The sequence below is a fragment of the Aphidius gifuensis genome, linkage group LG5 (assembly GCF_014905175.1).
Source record: "Aphidius gifuensis isolate YNYX2018 linkage group LG5, ASM1490517v1, whole genome shotgun sequence".
Lineage (NCBI taxonomy): Eukaryota > Metazoa > Arthropoda > Insecta > Hymenoptera > Braconidae > Aphidius > Aphidius gifuensis.
The window spans coordinates 12,737,602-12,761,777 of NC_057792.1; the positions used below are offsets into that span (position 1 = coordinate 12,737,602).

Sequence of the window (24,176 nt, forward strand, 5' to 3'; positions counted from 1 at the left end):
AAAAATATAAAATTAAAAAAAAAAATTCTGAAACTTAATTTTTTTTCTTGAAAACCGTGATTGATAAAAAAAAATTTGTGTGTGTTAGCAGTACGCGCGAGGGAAGTGAAACTTCTTTCGCAGTTCGTCAAGATATTCGTAACGACTTTAATAATATTGACAATCAATTAATAAATGATGATATTATTGATGATATTAATAATATTGATAATGTTTATAGTGTAAGGGTCTTCGATTCTCGGCGATTTTTTAAGTACTCGAGTACTTGATCGATTCATATCGAGTACAAGTATCCGATTCTTTTCAGAGCCGATTAATCGATTCACGATTCTTTTTCACCGAATATCGCCAAAAGAATCAGTCTTGTTTTTCTCCCTTACAAAGCGCATTGTTTTAGGTTTTTATAAACCTAGGCCATCATTTGTATTTATTTTAAACTCTTTTTTAATATAAAATAAAAAAAGAAAAAAAAATTAGAAAGAAACAACAAAGTTCGTTGACACTTGATGATTGGGGATTGGCTTCTGACAGTTCTCATATAAATAATAAATATTAAATAATAAATATTAATATAAATATGAATATTATTTAATATTTAATATTTAATGAATAATAATAATATTTAATTATTTATTATCAATATTTATATAATTCTCTTTTTTAACATCATATTTTTCATTCAATTTCATTCGTTTTTTTTTCTATTAATATTGTGTATACATAAAAAATAATGTATGATTAAAAAAATTAATAAAAAAATAATTATAAAAACACGATTTTTTAATCGATTCTTCATGAATCGAGTACTTTTGGTGGCGATATTTCGGCTACCCGATTCTTACAAATTCGATTCTTGAAGATCGATTCCTTTTCTAAGAATCGAAGAACCCTATTATAGTATAAATGATGATATCAATATGATATTTATAATAATAATATCGATCATATTGCGATAATATCCAAACTATAAATATTGATAATATTATCAATATTATATCGTTATTGATGTTATTATTATTCTTAATACCATTGATATTATTAAAATTATTATCAATATTATTATTATTCATATAATTATCGTTATTATTATTATTATTTATACTATGCATATATATAAATGATAATAATAACAATAATTTCAATAATATTATCAATTATTAACAATCTTATTGATATTAATAACAATATCTATAATAATAATATTTGAAATATAAATACTAATAATTACTATTATTTATATTTGAATATTATTAACAGTACTATTATTATTTTTATTATTATTGTTAATATATATCGATATTAATAATATTAATAACAATGATTTTATTATTATCGATGATATATTATTGAAATTATTATTGTTATTAATATGCATACCATGAATTAATATATATAAATAATATTTTTAATAACAATTATTTCAATAATATTATACAGAATATAAATGTCAATAATAATTTTGATAACATTATAAATTAGGAATAGGAATTAGGAATGACTATAGTCATAATATAAATGATATTAATTATATTAATAATAACATTTATAATAATAATATTTGAAATATAAATACTAATAATTATTAATATTTATACTTGAATATTAATGTCAGTATTGATCTTATCATTATCAATATTATATCGATATTATTATTATTATTAATATGATTCATACCATTGATATTATTACTAATATTATATTGATATTATTAAGATCGATGATATTATTGAAATTATTGTTGTTATTTTCATTTATACTATCGTTATAGATATCAATAATATCATTATAAATAATAATAATTTCAATAATATTATGAAGAATTATAATATCAATTTAATAATAGTAATAATATCATTGGTATTCATTATATCCATAATAATAATATCGATATTAATAATAAAATAATAATTATAATAATAATATCAATAACATAAATATACTAATAATAATTTTCAATCGAGTAAATGTATTCATTTATAATTTTTTGATTCATTATTTTCATAAGCGCTGCGAACCGATCAGCTACACTATTGGCAACGCACACACACATTCATTCAAAGCATATCTCTTTTCTCGCTCGTAGCCACTCACTCACTCTTATTAGTTATATGGGCAAATGCTTGCTCGGTCCGAGCGTTCGCTTGCTCCGAGCGTTACATGGCCGACACACTGATTTTTTTTTCACTACCCTGCGAAAAGAAGTTTCACTTCAAAAAAATCCCCAATTGATGTGACTAGATTTTTTTGGGGCGCATAATATGAACTCTCTATTTTTATTATTACAAAAGTTATAGCTCGCCGAAAAAAATCTGAAAAACGGCGTAATGAATAACCCAACGTCAAATAAAAATATACACTTCGGATTAAACTTATATTTCGCGCCTTGGAAAACTCTATCGCCCGCATTGCGGGTTTTTTCTTTTATTTCCAATAGTTTTTGAGAAAATAAAAAAAAACTTCAAAGATAATTAAAAACTTCGGATATTTAATTTTTTTTCTCGAAAACCGTAATTGATAGAAAAAAAATCCCCAACCGATGTCACTAGATTTTTTTGAGACGCATAATTTTAGCCTAATACGAACTCTCTATCTTGATTATAACAAAAGTTCGCCGAAAAAAAAATCAAAAAAACGGACCTAAGAATGTCATCATAGAGTTGAAATAAAATGTTTATAAGGCTTCCAAAAAGCCTTGAGTTGAATTATATTATTGTTATTATATTTGAGCAATAATTTAAAATAACTATAGCCCTAGCCGGAGTATTGAAAATTTTTAATTTTCAACGGGTAACGCGGGCCACACGCCCCAACGAACGTTACCATGTCTTTTATAAAATACATGTAAATTTATTTTTTAAAAATACAAATGTCCAAAGAAAAACAGTAGCTAAGGAAAAGATGTAGTTAAAGGATTAATGTTGCCAAAGAATTATGTTTAAAGGAAATATATTTGCTTAAAAAATAATTTTTTTCCAACTGTAATTCCTTAGCTACATCTTTTCCTTAGCTACTGCTTTTCCTTGGACATTTTTATTTATTAAATGAATAATATACATGTCATTTTATTTTAAAAAAATAAAAATGTCCAAGGAAAAATAGTAGCTAAGGAAAAGATGTGGCTAAGGAATTAATGTTGCAAAAAACATAATCTCATTGGCAACATTAATTCCTTAGCTACATTATTTGCTTAGCTGCTGCTGTCCCTTGTTATTTTATTTATTTATTTGACAAATAAAATGAATACAATTTATTTTCAATAAATTGAAATACCAACGAAAAAATTAATATAAATGAATTTTTCCATCCAATTTTGAGTGTAATTCATTTAGAACAGTAGAATTTTAGTGGAAATTATAGTAAATTTGTAATAGTTATTATGAAATTCAAATTATTGATTGATTTATAAATTTCAAATAATATAACAAAATTAAAATCGTATATTATTTATGAATTGTTTATATTTGATGCTAAATTTGAGTGATGAAACATTGAATTAAACAATTCTTTATTAATTTTTCTATAATCTTTATTCGTACCAGCATAAATTAAACGATTAACAATCAAAAAAAGCATTATAAAAATTATATACAAGAACGCCAATAATTACTAATAAAAAAATGATCATACAGTTGCTGAAGCAACTGTGCCTTCCCTGCGGGGGGAATTTTAATTTCTTCTTTAATATATATCGAAATTCGTGACTACAAATTTATTTCATTCTCTATCGTTACAATGATTATTGTTACAACTAAAATTTATTCAATTTTCATTCATTTTGCTTGTTCCTTCTAATGGGTCATCTCCATGTCCAGAATCGCTTTCTTCTAACCTTTTAAACTCTCCGTTTTTATTCATTTTGTTGTACTATGATTTTAGCCTGTCAATGTTAAATATTTATTACGAAATTGTCGAGTTCGATTGTATTTATTTTATTTACTTTTTTCTCTCAGTTGAATCAGGATTTAACGTTTTAGTTGTTATATTTAAGTCGTCGTTATATTTTTAATTTTTTTATATTCATTTATTTTCAATTCCTTTGATGCTATCACATCACCCTTTTTTCGCTAGAAATTTTCTGCCTCTTCATTCCATAAAGTTAGTCCAATCTAAAATATATTTCCTTTGGTAAAATTATTATCTTTGTTTAGTTTAATCAAACTTTTTTTCATTTAAATTTTATTTTACTTTATAATCACTGTCGTCTTCTAATGTTATTGTTCTTTATTTTAATAACCGTACTGACATTGCATATATAAATTCCACTTTATTTATTGCTATTATGATTGCGATGATATCTGAATAATGTCATTATTATTATTGAATAGTTCTCTTTTTTTTTTTTTTTTTTTTTCGCTAAAATTATTTTGCCTGCAAATGATTTAATTGGTAGATGTACAATTTCTTGTATTTTTTTAATCTCGAAATTAATTTTTGGTATATTTTCATTTTCCTCATCGTCATCGAATTTTATATTAGCTTCTACTGGTATCATTATTTCTTTATTCTTTATTGATGGGTATTGTTCATTAATTTTTCTCACTAATCCTCTAATGATCGTATATATTTTGTTTAACTTGAATATTTAATAATTTATCATGTTAATAATTTTTTTTTAAATCTTTTTGTTGAAAAATCTTGTTGTTAAATATGATTTTTCCATGATATTCTGCTATACTTTTCTTTTTGTTTACTCATATTTTCCTAATATTTTCCTATAATTATCGTATTTTTCTTTATATTCAGTGATTTTTCTATATTTTCATTTATTCGTTTATATATTCTTTATTTTTCTATATTTTTCTTCATTTTCCATATTCATCTTGTTTAGATTAATTAAGGGACTTGAAAAATGTTCGGGGAGGGGGGGGAGCATAATTGATATGTTCCCTTATTTATCGTTTTTTTTTTTATATTCAGTCACTTTTCTATATTTTCGTTTATATTTACCGATTTTTCTTTGATATTTTCCTATATTCTCCTTTATATTTACTGATATTTTCCCATATTTATCGTTTTTTTCTTTATATTCAGTCACTTTCCTATATTCTCTTTTATATTCACTGATATTTTCCCATATTTATCGTTTTTTTCTTTATATTCAGTCACTTTTCTATATTTTCGTTTATATTTACCGATTTTTCTTTGATATTTTCCTATATTCTCCTTTATATTTACTGATATTTTCCTATATTCTCCTTTATATTTACTGATATTTTCCCATATTTATCGTTTTTTTCTTTATATTCAGTCACTTTCCTATATTCTCCTTTATATTTACTGATATTTTCCCATATTTATCGTTTTTTTCTTTATATTCAGTCACTTTTCTTTATTTTTCTTTATATTTACTGATATTTTCCCATATTTATCGTTTTTTTCTTCATATTCAGTCACTTTTCTATATTTTCCTTTATATTTACCGATTTTTCTTTGATATTTTCCCATATTTATCTTTTTTTTCTTTATATTCAGTGAGTTTTCTATATTTTTCTTTATATTTTCCATATATATCGTATTGGTTAAGATTACGGGACTTAGAAAATTTTTTGGGGGGTGTCTACCATGGTTGAGATTAAAGGACTTAGAAAATTTTTTAGGGGGGGTGTCTACCATGGTTGGGGGGGGGGGGGTCCAGAAGAAAAGCGAAAACAATAGGAAATTAAAATTCCCTAAAAAAATAGTTGATGACACGTATTTGTCGAGAATGTAAAACAAGCATATACGTGTAGTGACATGCATACACTAACAAAACAACCACCGACGACTAACGTTAACACAAACACATACACACAAACAAATACTCATATAATATGGGTACGTTCCAAAAATCACTCGGAAGCCCGGAAACGGCGCAGTATACAGAACAATTTAGGAATAAAATAAACTTAAAAGTTACTGGTGGTTACTGTCGATTGCAAACAACAAAATTAGCCATATTGCATACATGCCATATTGCATACATGCCACTTGCTTTTGTTATTTATTACAGTTGTGAAACGTATTTTTATAATTATTAATAATAATTAAACAACAATATTTTTCTGACTTGCACCTATTAAAATTCATGGAAAAAAAATCATGTCTACCACAACAAAATATCAAAAATTTTCTATGATCACAATCTTGAACTTCCGGGCTTCCGAGTGATTGTTGGAACGTACCCTATAATTCACGTACTCCCGGTAGACTTTCAATGCGCAAAATTTCTGACGCCAATAAATAAAGTATACAATTCAACTATTTTCATACTGTCTCAAAAAAAATAAAATAATTGGACTAAACGAGTAACGCCATTTTCCAGTCATGTCATAGCGCTAAATGTTAAGTGTATGTATATTGTTTGTCACGATATGATGTGACGCAAGAATAATATATAAATATATATAAAATATAATAGATTTGAAATTCAATTCTCTTATATTTTTACGTAGGTGTCAGCCTACTAGTATTGTTTTTTGTACGACCAAATGAAAAAACGATCATATCTCCTAAAGTGAAGTGTATAGAAAGTTCGTACTAGGACCAAATTAAACCTCAGAAAAAATACTATAACCAAGGACAAAAGGAGATTGTTGATAAATTTCTAAGACAAATTATTAAGAAAACTAAAAACAAGTTATGGATGCGATTTTTTTCCAGAATACTTGAAATTAGAAAATCTATCCAATTGAGGAAAAACAATTTTTTTACTATTGTTAGAAATTTTTCAATTAACGAAAAAACAATTTTAACGTTTTTTTAGATTTCGTATAACTTTTCAAAAATTGAACCTAAAAACTTTAATTTAGTCTCAAATTGTTAGTTTTTCGAATACCGAGAGCCACGCTCCAGGCTTATATTAATGTGTAATCAACATTTGTTTATAACAATCAGTACCCTGGCGGAAATGATAAGAGTTGATTTCGGCGCTTTTACAAGAACGAATCGATAGCTATTAGAGAGCAAATTAAAATTAATATTACAGAACCCCTAATTATAATATAAACCATCAAGTACGATAATAAAATATTAGAATATTTTATTGACAGTTTAGACACATTACTTTTACGTGAATTATCTTTTACTATTGATAATTTATATGATATAAAACATAAGATTAAGACGTTAGGGAGCGAGCTGTCAAACAGATTACAGATACAAAACACAAGACCACCAATAGCAGTAATTTATGAAAACTTACCACTAAAATCAAAAGCAAATCAATACCAAACCAAGAGTGAATCAAGAACAAAAGAAAAAAAAAAAACATGAAAATTAATAAATAAAACTATTGTTGATTTGTTTATGTAATTTTATCATATTTATTATAATTTTTTTAGTCATTTTAACCAAAGAAAAAATATATATAGAAAAAAAAAAAAAAAAAAAGTACACCAAGTCTGCGCAGTAACCAATCCATAGCAATTCAAGAGCAAATCAAGAACGAATCCAGAACGTTTCAATAGCAAACCAAGAGCGAATCAAGAACAAAAAAAAATCATGAAAATTAATAAATAAACCTATTGTTGATTAGTTTTTGTCATTTTATCCTATTTATTATTATTTTTTACTCATTTTAACCAAAAAAAAAAAATATAACATACCAATAAGTTTATTTATTAATTTTCATGATTTTTTTTTTGTTCTTGATTCGCTCTTGGTTTGCTATTGATTTGCTTTCGATTTTAGTGGTAAGTTTTTATAAATAACCGTTATTTATTAATAACCGCGTTGAACGCCTACCTACGCCATGTGTAACCTAAATTTATGACATTCGAATTTTTAAGCCACCATTATTATTTATATGTTATATACGTTCAGAAACTGAAACCTACTCGCGTTCAGAAACCATGACACCATATTTTACATCGTTCATAAACTGGGCCATCGTTAAGGGTTCACTAAATAAATTCTTATAAATGAATTATTATGTTTTTTCCATATTTATATTTTTGTTTATAAGAAAAAAAATTTCAAAAATAAATAAAAAATATTTATATTTCTGGACCCAAATTTTTGCTGTGCTTAAAATGCGTGTATTGTGTACCTGATTCTGTGAAAAAAAATTCAGAAAAAAAAAAAATGGTCCTTTTTGAGAAATTGCAAAAATAGTGATATTCAAGATGATGGAGTCTAGAAAAATCAATGAAAAAATCTAAAAAAGATAGAGGCTTAATTTCAGCCTAAAATCAACCAAAAATAGCTCATATTATCAAAATCGTAAAGCGTCAGGAAGATGACCCCGTGATTTGACTAAGAATGCCCCATATACATGCATATGCAAGTATTTTTCATTTACAAGATTAATATACCTATTATTATTGTTTATATAAAAAAATATTTCCTAAATTCAAAACATAATATTGAATTATTATACAATAATAATTTATTCATAATATTGACTATTTTTATGTTTTAAAAAAAGAGAAATAGACATTGATGACTGATGTGTTAGTTTGAAAGAGAAAATTATAATTCTAATTGTACAGAAAAATTTCAGAAGATATTATCATAACCGAGACAATTCGTTTTTTTATTCGGTTTTTATAGAAAATTTTCTCACGATTACGGGAAAAATACGGAAAAAATTCCTACGAATGCGCAGTGGTTAAAAATGGAGTTGAAATATGGAAAAACCATAAATTTATCGGTTATATATCGTATAGTTATTGAAATAACGATTAATTCTCAAATTTAATAATGGCCATAAATGAATCTCGTCAAGTAAAAAAAAAAGTCAACATAAAAAAATTCGATATCGCGAATAGTTTTCGAGTTATAATAACTTGTATATTTCGATATATTAAGTTTTTTTTTTTAATATTAATAAAGGCAATCGATAAAACTCGCCAAGCTAAAAAAAAAGCCCAATAAAAATTTTTATATCGAATAGTTATCAAATTATCGATATTTTTTTTAAAATGTATACAATTTTTTTTTCTCAAAAAAAAAAGTCGAAATTTTTGTTTTTGTTTCAAAAAAACTGCTAATTATTGATTGTCGCGTATTGTTAAGCACGAATATATATTTTTTTTTCGAAAATAATGAATATATCCAAGTTTTTTTTACTTGGTCGCTAGGTTTTTTACTTAGCTATATTTTTTACTTAGCTATATTTATAGCCAAACACACAATATCTACATAATTTTACTTAGCTATATTTTTTACGTAGCTATATTTTTTACTTAGCTATATATTTTTTACTTAGTTATATTTTTAACTTAGCAATATTTTTTACTTAGCTATATTTTTCACTTAGCTATATTTTTTACTTAGCTATTTTTTTTACTTAGCTATATTTTTTACTTAGCTATATTTATAGCCAAACACACAATACCTACGTAATTTTATCAGCTATATCTTTTACTTAGCTATATTTTTTACTTAGCTATTTTTTTTTACTTAGCTATATATTTACAGCCAAACACACAATATCTACATAATTTTACCAGCTGTATTTTTAACTTAGCTACTTTTTTTACTTAGCTATATTCTTTACTCAGCTATATTTTTTACTTAGCTATATTTTTTACTTAGCTTTATTTTTTTACTTAGCTCCATTATATTATCAATTATGAAAAAAATTATCATTAACATTAGAAAGATATCGATAATTCGAAAACTATTCGCGCGCTAAAAAAATTGTATTCGATTTTTTATTCTCCTTGATGAGTTTAATCGACTTCCATTATTCAATTAATAAAAAAAAAAAAATCGATATATCGACATTTTAAAGAATCTTATAACTCGAAAACTATTCGAGATATCGAAATTTTTTTAAAAACATTTTCTTCTCCCCGACGATTTCTATTGATTGCCATTATTAAATTTGAGAATAATTCGTTATTTCAATAACTATACGACATATAACCGATAAATAGCCGTTTTTTTCATATTTCAACTCCATTTTTAACCACTTTGCGCATTCGTAGGAATTTTTCTCAGAAACACGCCGAAGATGTTTACACATAATAAACCCGCGAGTCTAGATGGCTCACAAAATTTTTTATTTTTATTTATATTAATACGTCTTCACTCTTATACGCCGTGTAACATACATTACAGCACCTTGATAGTTCAGTTCCCAAACTATATTTTACAAACACTATCTCGCATTTAGTATGTTCAACGAACTTGAATAATTTAAAATCAATAAATATCGACAGATAAAATATCAGTTGAATCCTAATAATATCGATGTTGAAACTTCGAATATCACTGTGTTTTTTCATACGTAATACATTATACTTATTAAAAAAGGCACTTTTTAGTTTAAACCAAAAATTATTTTTTGAACTAAAAAGTACCTTTTTTAATACACTATAATAAACATAATGATTATGAATATAAAAAAAATGTTGTTAACGAAATCGTTTCCCGTTGAAAATTGAAAATTTTCAAAACTCCGGCGAATGCGGGTTTTTTAATTACGGAACCATATTTATCATTAGTATTATTATACATAATATATATTTTTTTAAAATATTTATTTGAATATAAATATTGTACACAATGATAACATTTGAACCTAACCTCAATATAACATGTATATATTTTTAACTATATACATATATATATATTTGTTGTTTCTTTTCGAGTTGCAATTTAATATCTAAAAAAATTTAAAAAAGTTAGCAGTTATTTTACTTTTTCTACTTGGATCAAAAACTTTTACTATTTTAATTTTTTTAAATTTTAATCTTACTATTCAAATGAAAGATCGATGAAAAGAAATACCGACTTACCGATCGAAATATATTTTTTGATTGGCGAATGCGTACAAACTTTTTATTTAGAAGAAATTGTTGTAAATAATAAATCGGTAATTGTTTGGACACCCGATAACTTTTGAATAAATAAACGCAAAAAAATTATGTTGCATTCAAAAAATTCTTTATAAAAATTGCCACAGCCAAGGATATGATAGAAATTCCAAGTCCAACGTTTTGAAGGCCCTTCATTCATTACAAAGTTCGCGATGACACCTATTATTATAAACAATCGTTTTACAATTGAAAATGGGTGGTTTTAATATTTTCAAATATAGCCTTGGCTGTAGAGATTTATATATATATATATATGATTACATTGTATATGTCTCGAATGCTGAAATCTTATTTGAGAAAAACCAGGTGGGGTCAAGTTTAAATTTTTTTTTTTTTTCAATAGTTTGGTTTAATTACATGCGTCAAAAATTAATATTTCTTTCTTGAATTTTTAGTGTCATATCTAAATTAATATACTTACAAGTATAGTGACAATTTCGAACACTTGACTCTTTTTTGTAGAAAAAAACTTTGTTTTTTTTTTCTTCGTTGTGATAAAATATTTACACAAATGTAAGTGATGAAATATGAGAAAAAAACGAATGTTCACAAAACATGAATTTCGATCTTAAATCTTTTGTATTCGAAAAAATATAATGAAAAACCCAATTTTTCCATAATAACCAGACAAATCGGCAACGTTTCATGGCGTCCATAACTGTGCTCAAATTTGAATGAACACTTTAATTTATACTGAAATAATTATAAAATATTAATAAATTAAAAATATAACCAAATTAGATTATCGTATCGTATCGTATCGCAGCAACACTGATTTTTTATTTTATTCAAGTTCATGCTCCTTCATGGTCCTTTTTGAGAAATTGCAATTGGAGTCTAGAAAAATTGAAAGAATCTAAAAAAATTAGAAGCCTAATTTCAGCCCAAAATCAACCAAAAATAGCTCATATTATCAAAATCGTAGGGGGTCGGGCAGATGACCCCGTGATTTGACTAAGAATGCCCCATATATAATAATAAATAAATAAAATATATAAATACGCGCATTTAAATTCATACTACAGAACGGCTGATGGTAACGGTTACCGACCGATTACCATGGCGCTGCAAGGCGCAATGTAGACTGACAGAAAATGGATTCCTGCCCAGATCCGTTACCGGATCTGACGTCTAAACTCTATGTTTTTTCCTTTTACTCCAACCCAACCCGTGCCTAAAGATGTTTACACATCAAAAAATATTAAGGCAGTATGTAAATCCCAAGGTAGGATAATTCTTTGGGTTCAAAGAGGCACCCTTGTAACCATAGCTTAAAAAAATAATAAGTGCCCTCTAATGTCTAAAATTTGTATACTTTACTGACGCGTCTTTAGAAGTATGAGTGAGGGCGCCTCGTATTTACACTCACTAATACTACTTCAGCAGATTTTCAATGCTTCGCCTGGTACTTTTTGACTGTTTTTGACCTTAAATTTTCGTCTTAAATAATTAATAACTTTTATAATTCGTGGTAGAAATCGATGATTTTTTTTTAATTATTTTTGTTATTAAAAGAAGTATAAGCTGTAGTAAAATAAAGGTTTTCTGTGAGAGCGTTTTTTTAATAGAAGTGAAAACGTGCCGATGCTTCCTATGCTTGTGTGTTAAAGTGTTAAATTGTTGTCAACTTTGACCCTAATTATCTCGGTCAAATCGTGGTAGAAAATTACAAAAAAAATTTGATAAAATAGATCTTTATTTCACTTAAAAAATAAGCCTTCTTTGATCAAAATCTGTGAGAGGGAATTTTTTTTCAATATTTTGACATACTGCCATAATAAAACAAATGCAAATCTATTATATCGACACTTTCAGAGGATATTATCATAACCCAGACAACATGTTTTTTTATTCGGTTTTTATAGAAAATTTTTTCACGATTACGGGAAAAATACGGAAAAAACTCCTATACATGCGCAAAGTGGTTAAAAATGGAGTTAAAGTATGGAAAAACGGCTATTCATCGGTTATATATCGTATAGTTATTAAAATAACGATTAATTCTAAAATTTATTAATATCAATCAATGAAGCTCGTCAAACAGAAAAAAATGTTTCGATAAAAAGTTAGATAATAATTTATAAATTTCAATATATATATATTTTTTTTGCAAATATAATAATCGCTAATAATAAAACTCTTCGAGTAAAAAAGAACGTCAAAATAAAATCTTCGATATATTCACCCGAGTGGAAATTTCAGTCCGATTCGGATCCAGGACGGATCCGGTTTACCTGATTAAATATCTGAATCGGATCAGGCTGGCCGGATCCGATTCGGACTGAAAATGTAACGCCGGCTAGGCTCCGAATCGGATCCGGTGAACCGGATCCGGTTACAATAAGGACACCGTGGCTAAATCGGATACCAAATTATGTATCCGAAATTACATTTAAATCGGATCCGATTTTACATCCAAAACGGATCCGATTTTACATCTAAAACGGATCCGATTTTACATCCAAATTGGATCCGATTTTACATTCAAATCGGATCCGATTTTACATCCAAATCGGATCCGATTTTATATTTAAACCGGATCCGAATTTTATTTTAAAAAAATTTTGATTAAAAAAAAAAAATATATTTGCTTTTTTCAATTATTTTTTTTAACAATCATTATTAACAATATTTTTATCTTAGAAAATTCAACCTAAACTAAACTAAAATTCCGGATTTTGCGGGGATCGATCTCGGGGCTATTCTGTTCAAAGTCGGCAACTCTATCCTATTGACCACGGCGGCGTACGTGTAATCCATAAAATCAAAAGTCCTTTACAAGTGTAGAAAGTTATTTCAAAATTACAATAGAAAAACTTGATATGATTAATACTATATATATACAACAATGTATTTATTATTGTCAAAAAATAAAATGACATTCTGAAATTAATTTTTTTTTTTTTTTTTTCAAATACTTCTAAGTTGGATCCGTTTCAAATCAGGGAAACCGGATCCGGCTTACCTTAGCCAAGCCTGACCGAATCCGGAAGTTAACTTTGACAAAAAAAACAAACTTCAATTAAAGTCCGGCATTCCAGATCCGATTCGGATCAGGATAGAGTAAGGAAAACCGGATCCGGTTAGCCTTAGCCAAACCTGACTAAACCGGGAGATAACTTTGAAAAAAAAAATAAAGTCCGATTAAAGTCCGGCAATCTGGATCCGATTCGGATCAGGAAAGAGTAAGGAAAGCCGGATCCGGTTAGCCTTAGCCAAACCTGACCGAACCCGGAGATAACTTTGAAAAGAAAAATAAAGTCCGATTAAAGTCCGGCAGTCTGGATCCGATTCGGATCAGGAAAGAGTAAGGAAAGCCGGATCCGGTTAGCCTTAGCCAAACCTGACTGAACCCGGAGATAACTTTGAAAAAAAAAATAAGGTCCGATTAAAGTCCGGCAATCTGGATCCGATTCGGATCAGGCTAGAGTAAGGAAAACTGGATCCGGTTAGCCTTAGCCAAACCTGACTAAACCCGGAGATAACTTTGAAAAAAAAAATAAAGTCCGATTAAAGTCCGGCAATCTGGATCCGATTCGGATCAGGAAAGAGTGAGGAAAGCCGGATCCGGTTAGCCTTAGCCAAACCTGACTGAACCCGGAGATAACTTTGAAAAAAAAAAATAAGGTCCGATTAAAGTCCGGCAATCTGGATCCGATTCGGATCAGGAAATAGTAAGGAAAGCCGGATCCGGTTAGCCTTAGCCATAACGGATCCGAAAAGGGTCAGGAAACCCGGATCCGCATTACCTTAGCCATACTGGATCCGATTCGGATCAGGATCCGGCCAAGCCGGATTCAATTTCCACTCGGGCAATTTTTTTTTTTTTTTTTAAACCGTGAGATGTTTAACTGAGCCACTAGATTTTTTACTTAGCCGCTAGACTTTTTACTTAGTCTCCGTTATAGCCAAACATATTTTGATCAGCTTAATTTTTCCTTCAGCTACGTCTTTTCCTTAGCTAAATTTTTTCCTTAGCTAGATTTTTTACTTATCTGCAGTTTTTACTCAGCCGCTTGATCTTTCACTTAGTCTTAATCATAACTAAACACAATATCTTCACAATTTTACCGACTTTATTTTTCCCTCAGCTACATCTTCTCCTTAGCTAGATTCTTTTCTTAGCTAGATTTTTTACTTAGCCGCTAACACACGATATCTACATAATTTTATCAGCTTAATTTTTTCCTCAGCTACATCTTTTCATTAGCTAAATTTCCCCTTAGCTATATTTTTTACTCAGTCTCAATTATAGCCAAACAAACAATACCTACATATTTTTACCAGCCAAAATATTTTACTTAGCTACATCTTTTCCTTAGCTCTATTATATTATCAATTACGAAACAAACTACCACCAATACCAGAAAAATATCAATAACTCGAAAAATATTCGGAATATATTAAAAAATATTTTTTGAATTTTTTTTTAAACTTGATGAGTTTTATCAATCGTTAATATAAAATTAAGAAAAAAAATCGATATATCGAAATTTTAAAATCGATGATTATTGAAAATTATTGAACAACAATAATTGTATGAAAATAGAAAAAAATAAAATAAAAACAAACAATATTTTCATAAATGAATGAAAAAAATTTGTTTAAATGTGTACTTATTATTATTTTGTTCAATTACAACAACACGCCGAAGATGTTTACACATAACAAACCCGCGAGTCTAGATGACTCACAAAATTTTTTTTTTTCCACGCGTACTTGAAAAAGACTACATTACGCCCGTATTTTCATGTGTAAAGTTTTCAATATACACATTCATAAAAATAATGTGTAGTTTTTCATTTTACACATTGTTTTGACTAAAATAATGTGTAAACTAAAAAACTACACATTATTTTTTTAATTTTTAATGGGAAGCCACCAACACAACTACACATTGTATGACGGTGTGATATTTTTTTTTTTTTATAAACTGGTGCAGCCCTCTGACGACTAAACATGCTGAACATAACTAAACATAACCATGGCTTTGTATACATTCTGTCTAAATATAAGTGACAGCTTGAGACAGTTTAACAACAAAATACAATCTTATTTTAACAAAAATTAATAATTAAAATATATCATATTAACAAAAAAAATTAAATAAAATTGCAAAAACTGTTTTAATGAGTGATAATGTCATATGTGACAGTGAAACTAATGCCAAAAAAAATCAAAAGAGTTTATATATATAAAAAAGCATACATGGAATTTAAAAAAAAAAAAAAAAAAACATTTAATAAATTGTTGAGATATATCAAAATAGATATTCATAGATATTCATATTTTATAAATGTAGGATACTATTATTTTTTTTTTTTATTGAGGCCATCCGATTTATTTGTTATTCTTATTTATTCAAAGCAATATTGTTATTTATTAATGTCAATTTTATTTTTTGTATTCATGTTAATTTTTATTTTTTGTGATCATATTAATTTTTTTTTGTTTAATCATATGATTTTGTTTATTTGAATCATATTAATTTTGTTTATTTAAATCATATTAATTGTTACGAAATCATATTAATTTTTTGTTTATTTGAATCATATTAATTTTGTTCATTTAAATCATATTAATTTTTTTTTTTTTTTTAATCATATTAATTTTTATTTGTAGGTTTCACCCCCATACCTTCTGATAGGCCCGCCCTTTCGAACTCATTGGCTGCTCGCCCTGGATCTCGATACAGCTGCGCTCGCCTGACCCAGCCAGGGTTGCACCCTGGACCCGCATTACGGTCCCATTTTTGATCGTAATAATATCAATGTTGTCAATTATTTTGTAGTTCTTTCTTCAAGTACTTATGGCAAAATAGAGAAAGTATATCGGTGTAATGCTGATGACTTACGATATTGAGGTGCTTTGTCACATATGCACAGTTGCAATCAACAGGAATTCTGATGTCTCGGCTTCGCCTCGACATCATCTCCACCGTCTCAGCAACGCTGCGCATGCGCCTCGCTTTGCCTCAAAATCGTGCGAGTATCATCAGCCTTACACCCTAGTAAAGCAATGTACTATTTTTGTTGTGATATCACATTTTTTTGTGAAGTCATTTGGTCATATCAAATTTAATAGATCCAGCCTCAAAATTATTGTTTTGTAACTTTGACACATTTGTTTTGAGTTCGACACATACTTCACAAAAAGTTGTTACCAAAGAAACAAAAGAATCTCTTGATATTAATGAATATTAAAGAAGTAGAGAGAGAGATATATAGCGAGTAATAAGAAAGTATGAAAGAGATAAAAATTTTTCTGTCCTTAAACGTAAAAACGCACAGTCGAAAAATTCACTTAATTATTAAAAATAAAATAAACGACTAAATAACTTGGTTTTTTTTTATAGCAAAGCTTGATACAATAGAATTTTCGATTATAAAAATCATTTATTTTTATCGTCATCGTCATATTTCAAATAATTTTTAAAAGTTAGCGAGAGATGAGGTGTCTATTTGATGTATATTAGGCTCGGTAGTGTTTTTGCGCTTTCAATTTTTTTTTTTTTTTCGGTATTATTATCAAGTTCTTCTTGTATTACTTCTAGTATTTCTAGTCTTCTTGATTATTATTTTTTTTCTCACACTTGACACGAGGCACTACCGTGCATCTCGATTATTTTTAACTAACTGCTTATGTTCAAAGTCCCAAACATGAATTTCCATATGAGCTTATGGTTAACTTCCAGGAATACGTCGAACTTTAACAATGTTTAAAAAAGAAAAGGTTTATAAACGTTCATTATAAAAATTATATCAAAAGAATTGTTGAAAGCAAAAGGAAAACATAGATCAGAAAAGATCATCTAATTAGAATGAAAAGAGGAGGCTATAACTATAAGCAAAATATTTATTTCCAGGCCTTCGGTTGCAATAATAGATTACGATTGAATTTTATCCTTGTGATTTTTTTTTATTGGCTAATTTTTAATATAAACTGAAAAGAGAAAAATCTGAGAGAATCCTTTGGACTTTATCAGTATTCATGTCACATACACAAGCATATACACTGAGAAAATTTTTTGACGAAAAAAAGAAGAATATTTCTCGATAATAGAAATAAACTTCTTGGCAAGAAAATTTTTGAAAAAAGAAATAATTTTTTTTTATATAAATTATAATTGTTTTGTAAGGAGAAAGAAAAAAGTCTTGAAATAATCGAAATTTTATTATTTCATACAGATGGCGTTTTGTGTCAAACGATAGATCATTTTCGTCAAGGAAAAAACTTCTAAAAAGTATCCCCACCACGCCTTGACACTAACACTACTACGTTCCCTATAATAGACTACATTCTTGTTTCGAACGGCAGGGGGTATTTTTTAAGGAATAAACTTCTAAAGTTATGCCACAATATGTTTGACTCGAATAGTAAATGTTTGATAGAAAATTTTTATCGTTTTTTTTTAAATGAAGTACCATTTGTTTTAATTAATAAATTATTTAATTCAAATGATAATAAGCTAATGTAGGAAGTAGTACTTGGCTTTCAAATAAAAAATTTGACATTTCTTACAAACAATTTAAAGTTACAAACAATTAAATTATTGTTTAATACAAATCAATTTTAGTTTAATTTAAATAATTAAAAGTTTAATAAATTTGGAAATAATTAAAAAAAAAATTATTGAAAAAGAAATTTCATTTTTTATTAATTTTTTTTTCTGTCAATTATATTTATTCATCATTAATTTTTGTTTGTCGAGAAGGGTCTAATTATTTATTTATAGTTTTTTTCATTTATTTATTCCTAAAAATCTACCTAAATACTAAACTAAACCTAAATTGCCGTAACCGGGATTCGAAACCTAGACCCTCGAGTAGGGAAGCGGACGTCTTAACCGCTGCGCCACGTCATCGCATGTTGAATGTAAAATTTTATTTCTTGTACTTGATGAACCTGGATATTAGAAGAAAATGTTAATGGTTATGTTTTATTTTTTTTTTTAATCATCGTATATCAATTATTTAAATATCAACGAAAAAAAAAAATTTATTGTTTTATTATAATAAATATAATGCATGTAAAAAAACTTCCTTAGACATAAAAAAAAATTGTTTTTTTTTTTTTAACTAAATTATTTTATTTTTCATCATAACTGAGAGTATTAATTTAAATATAAAATTACAGTTTTATTTAATTCTAATTGTCTTAATAACTATATTTTCTAACAACATTAAATATTGTTTTTATATATACTTTATTTTATTATACTCTCAGTTATGATGAAAAATAAAATAATTTAGTTAAAAAAAAAAAAACAATTTTTTTTTATGTCTAAGGAAGTTTTTCTACATGCATTATATTTATTATAATAAAACAATAAATTTTTTTTTTTCTTTGATATTTAAATAATTGAGGGTCCGGATGCAATAACTCGCCGAGCGCTCGAAGTCAAGAAAACGCTATGTTGCTGTGGGTGAAAAATAGGAAAAATTAAAATTGAAAAATAAAAAAAAATAAAAATACAGTCGTCGATAGAATTAAAAAATACATAATTTTCTTCAAATAAATTTTTTTTTATAATAATTAGTTAACGAGATAAAAAATATAAACGAAATTTTTTTTTTCGAAAAAAATACTTTTTTTCAATAATATAACTCAAGGTAACTTCTTTAAAAATTAATAAATTAACTTGAATTTTTTACTGTAGCTTCATTATAAGCTACCGATTGCAACAGTATGATTAAAAAATGTATTTATTAATATTGTTTAATTTTTATTATATGATTGTTTAATGTCGATGAAAAATTCAATTTGTCTAACTTTGAATGAAAAAAGAGTCGGAGAAATTTGATAATTGAGTAACTTGTCAGTGGCAATATTGTTAAGCAGTATATCAAGAAGTTTTACAGAAATTTTTAGATATTTTTATTAATTATTGACTGAGTTATTAATTTAACAACAAATTGCGAGCTACCGTTACGGCTATATATGCGTGATCGTCAGCCCCCTCTCTCGCGAACGCCTATGTTCACGCGCCTGTATATCCATATAAATACAAACAGTATGCGCGCAATTTGTTGTTAAATTAATAACTCAGTCAATAATTAATAAAAATATCTAAAAATTTCTATAAAACTTCTTGATATACTGCTTAACAATATTGCCACTGACAAGTTACTCAATTATCAAATTTCTCCGACTCTTTTTTCATTCAAAGTTAGACAAATTGAATTTTTCATCGACATTAAACAATCATATAATAAAAATTAAACAATATTAATAAATACATTTTTTAATCATACTGTTGCAATCGGTAGCTTATAATGAAGCTACAGTAAGAAATTCAAGTTAATTTATTAATTTTTAAAGAAGTTATCTTGAGTTATATTATTGAAAAAAAGTATTTTTTTCGAAAAAAAAAATTTCGTTTATATTTTTTATCTCGTTAAGGTTGAAAGTAAATCGCATCGGTGGACGAAGTTTGGGCCTGAGAGGGTGCGCATCTACAAATGGTTATAAAAAATATTATCAGTGCCCCTCTGTCCAAAATATATTCCCTATACTGGCAGGTTCTTGGTAGTATGTGTGTATGCAGTCTATCTGGATAGACACACACATACTACCATAGCCAAGAAACATGAGACAGAATGACGAATAAAAGAAAGAGAATGACCGCTAATGATAGAAAATTTTGATTCTAATAATCGAATATCTTTTAAAATCCACGGTAGAAAATTATCATTGAGGGCTTAAAAAATCCGTATTGTATAGAAGTACAAACTGATAGTAAATTAAGCAAAATCGTATAGAAACTTTTTCAACTACGGAAGAAAATATGTGTTCAGTCCCCATACCTACGTGTTAAAGTTGTCAACTTTGACATTAATTATCTAAAAAAAACCACGGTACAAAATTCTGAAAAAAAATCAACGAAATAGATAATTATTCTGGCTTTAATATGGGACCAAAAATTTGAAAATCGTATAGTTGGAAATTCTCTTTACTTTCAACCTTAACTAATTATTATAAAAAAAAATTTATTTGAAGAAAATTATGTATTTTTTAATTCTATCGACGACTGTATTTTTATTTTTTTTTATTTTTCAATTTTAATTTTTCCTATTTTTCACCCACAGCAACATAGCGTTTTCTTGACTTCGAGCGCTCGGCGAGTTATTGCATCCGGACCCTCAATTGATATACGATGATTAAAAAAAAAAATAAAACATAACCATTAACATTTTCTTCTAATATCCAGGTTCATCAAGTACAAGAAATAAAATTTTACATTCAACATGCGATGACGTGGCGCAGCGGTTAAGACGTCCGCTTCCCTACTCGAGGGTCTAGGTTTCGAATCCCGGTTACGGCAATTTAGGTTTAGTTTAGTATTTAGGTAGATTTTTAGGAATAAATAAATGAAAAAAACTATAAATAAATAATTAGACCCTTCTCGACAAACAAAAATTAATGATGAATAAATATAAATGACAGAAAAAAAAATTAATAAAAAATGAAATTTCTTTTTCAATAATTTTTTTTTTAATTATTTCCAAATTTATTAAACTTTTAATTATTTAAATTAAACTAAAATTGATTTGTATTAAACAATAATTTAATTGTTTGTAACTTTAAATTGTTTGTAAGAAATGTCAAATTTTTTATTTGAAAGCCAAGTACTACTTCCTACATTAGCTTATTATCATTTGAATTAAATAATTTATTAATTAAAACAAATGGTACTTCATTTAAAAAAAAACGATAAAAATTTTCTATCAAACATTTACTATTCGAGTCAAACATATTGTGGCATAACTTTAGAAGTTTATTCCTTAAAAAATACCCCCTGCCGTTCGAAACAAGAATGTAGTCTATTATAGGGAACGTAGTAGTGTTAGTGTCAAGGCGTGGTGGGGATACTTTTTAGAAGTTTTTTCCTTGACGAAAATGATCTATCGTTTGACACAAAACGCCATCTGTATGAAATAATAAAATTTCGATTATTTCAAGAATTTTTTCTTTCTTCTTACAAAACAATTATAATTTATATAAAAAAAAATTATTTCTTTTTTCAAAAATTTTCTTGCCAAGAAGTTTATTTCTAAATGTCAGAAGTTTTTTTTCTCAGTGTATATTCAAATTGAAATAAACATTTTTTTCAAGTGCTTACCTGGACTCGTCTGCCATGATAGACCACCGATGAACATTTTCCTAGAATCAAAAGAAAGACGATCTTCATAAATTCTCTTCCATCGTCAAACAAAAAGGAGTTGACCAGCCGTTGTTTATAATTCCACTGAATCGAGAAATCAGAAGATTTAAATTCTTTAATATTCTATAAAAAAAAAAAAAAATTGCAAAACATAACTTTTAGTTGAAATGCTAAATTATATGTACACCCCCTCTGTTTCTCGACACAAAGTGTGATCACCCAACAAGACAACGACTGGTTAAATTTTTTTTCCAAATGTCAGATATTAGATACTATTATTAAAACGTTAACTTTTATGATTCAATCAACACTTGAAACCATTCGATAATTGCCACCCTACCAAAGTTAAAAAGTTCACTTTTGACAAATTTCTCATTTTTCAAGTGGCCAAATACTTAGCATTCGGAAAATCTACGTTTCATTGATTAATCAATGGTTTGAATAAACGAAAACAATAAAGAAATCAATGGCTGAGTATAAGAAAAAGATATATATGGCATTCCTCAGTACTAAAAAGTTAAATTTAGAAAAACACGTGATCTTAAAGGTTTATGGCGTAAATGGCATTATATGTTGACAAGCTAAGTTAGATATGAAAAAATTTTTTTTTAGAAAAGAAAAAACTCGTACTGAAGTAACATAACTCTTCAAATTACAGATGACAATTCGTGAAATAAAAAAAAAAACAAAAATGTACAAATAACATGAATAATTTAGAAAACTCATAAAAACACATTCACGACGTAATTTATTTTCATTATTATTTTTTCAAAGAATTTAAATATTATTAATAACCGTCGTTTACTGAATAATTAAAGATTAAATCACAATGATAAAAACGATGTGTACAATTTGACTACGCATGCGTCTCATTATTTTTATCACAACACTTCAAAGTTATATGTATAATGTAACAAACTTAGTCGTGATTCTTTGACCAAAACGAGGTAGGTCAAGTATACAGGGTGGCATGTCGGATTGGCTCGGTAGCATGACATTTGCCGGCTATAACTACACTACACAGCTTTCTTCATTTTTCAATACAACGGAAATACATTTCTGCATTTACTTATATGATTTTTTATTTCTTCATTATTTTCATCCAGAAAACAGCAATGTAAAAAAAAAATAAAAAATAGAGCAGAAATTGTATTGGTTTCTTGTTTTCATATTAAGAAAAGCCAATTGATCAATTCGTACCCTGGATCGTTGGGGACCTCTGCCATCGATCCACTGGCAACAATCTCTTGACCCTGTGGCTCCATGTTAATTGGCTTCTTCAAGTCTTCTCTAGATATATTAATACTTTTTTTTTTTTATCTCTTATATGCAAACAAGCCACACGAGGTTAAATCTTTATTTATAATATTAATATCATCAGTGCTTAGATATAAATATACCTATACACTATAAAGAAAGACTTTCCATAGATGAATTCGTAATATATATAATAGAGTTCACACTGTAAATATATTACAATAAATATAACTCGAGAACGTGCTTTTAGAAGTTGTCACTCCGTTCTTCTAACTGTTCTCCCTGACTACTGTTTTTTTTTTCCAATTATTTTCAAGATAACATCAAAAGCTTTTTTTCAATGCACAACTGTTCATGATTTTTTGGAGGTTGCAGTCAAGCACGGCACGACGTGCGCGCGGTTGTCTATATAATCGCGAGAGAGGGTGGAAGGGCCGCGTGTACGCAACGTTAATCCTTCAGACAGTTATCCTCTCCCTGTCTACGGTGACAAGGAAAATATACTTTTTTGTAATGACAGTAATATCGGAGGATTAATAGACTTAGGAAGGTTAGCTTTTACAATGTGACATAACTTTTTTTTCAAATGACAAATACACGCGTGGAGAATCTGTTTAGTTTTTTCTTTTATTTCGTAGCACGAGATAGTTGTGTGTGTATGTGTGTATGAATATAAATATATGTTATTCAAATGTGGGTAGTTTAATATTAAGTCGTAACCATTGGATGTCCTACTAACGACTACTAAAAACTAATAAGGTAAGAGATTACGTGGCTGCGCGGTACGGCGACTGATGACGGGCGGCGACCAGTACTCAGACGTCCGACGTACTCAGTTAGAGGTTTGACGCGACACTGCGCTTACTGTGCGGGGCAGCGGGAAAAAGGCTTGGAAAGGATGACAACGTTGGTGCAGTAGTGCGGTGTAAAAAGGCATCAAACAATGAGAG

At 27.5% G+C, this 24,176-nt stretch overlaps 1 protein-coding gene across 11 annotated transcripts in view; it reads right to left on the reverse strand.

Annotated features, from left to right (window-relative positions):
- The window catches only part of LOC122857626 (RNA-binding protein Musashi homolog Rbp6), a 228,013-nt gene extending 203,872 nt beyond the window's left edge, over positions 1-24,141 (reverse strand). For 5 of the 11 annotated variants that reach the window (XM_044159888.1, XM_044159884.1, XM_044159883.1 and 2 more), the window contains exons 1-2: positions 23,170-24,092; positions 21,928-21,968 (exon numbers count right to left, since the gene is read on the reverse strand). In XM_044159888.1, coding sequence (XP_044015823.1) covers positions 21,928-21,968; positions 23,170-23,234 — 106 coding nt within the window. In that variant the 5' untranslated portion in view covers positions 23,235-24,092. The other 6 variants (XM_044159887.1, XM_044159886.1, XM_044159885.1 and 3 more) reach the window with 6 other exon arrangements.
- Between the last annotated feature and the right edge of the window lie 35 nt (positions 24,142-24,176).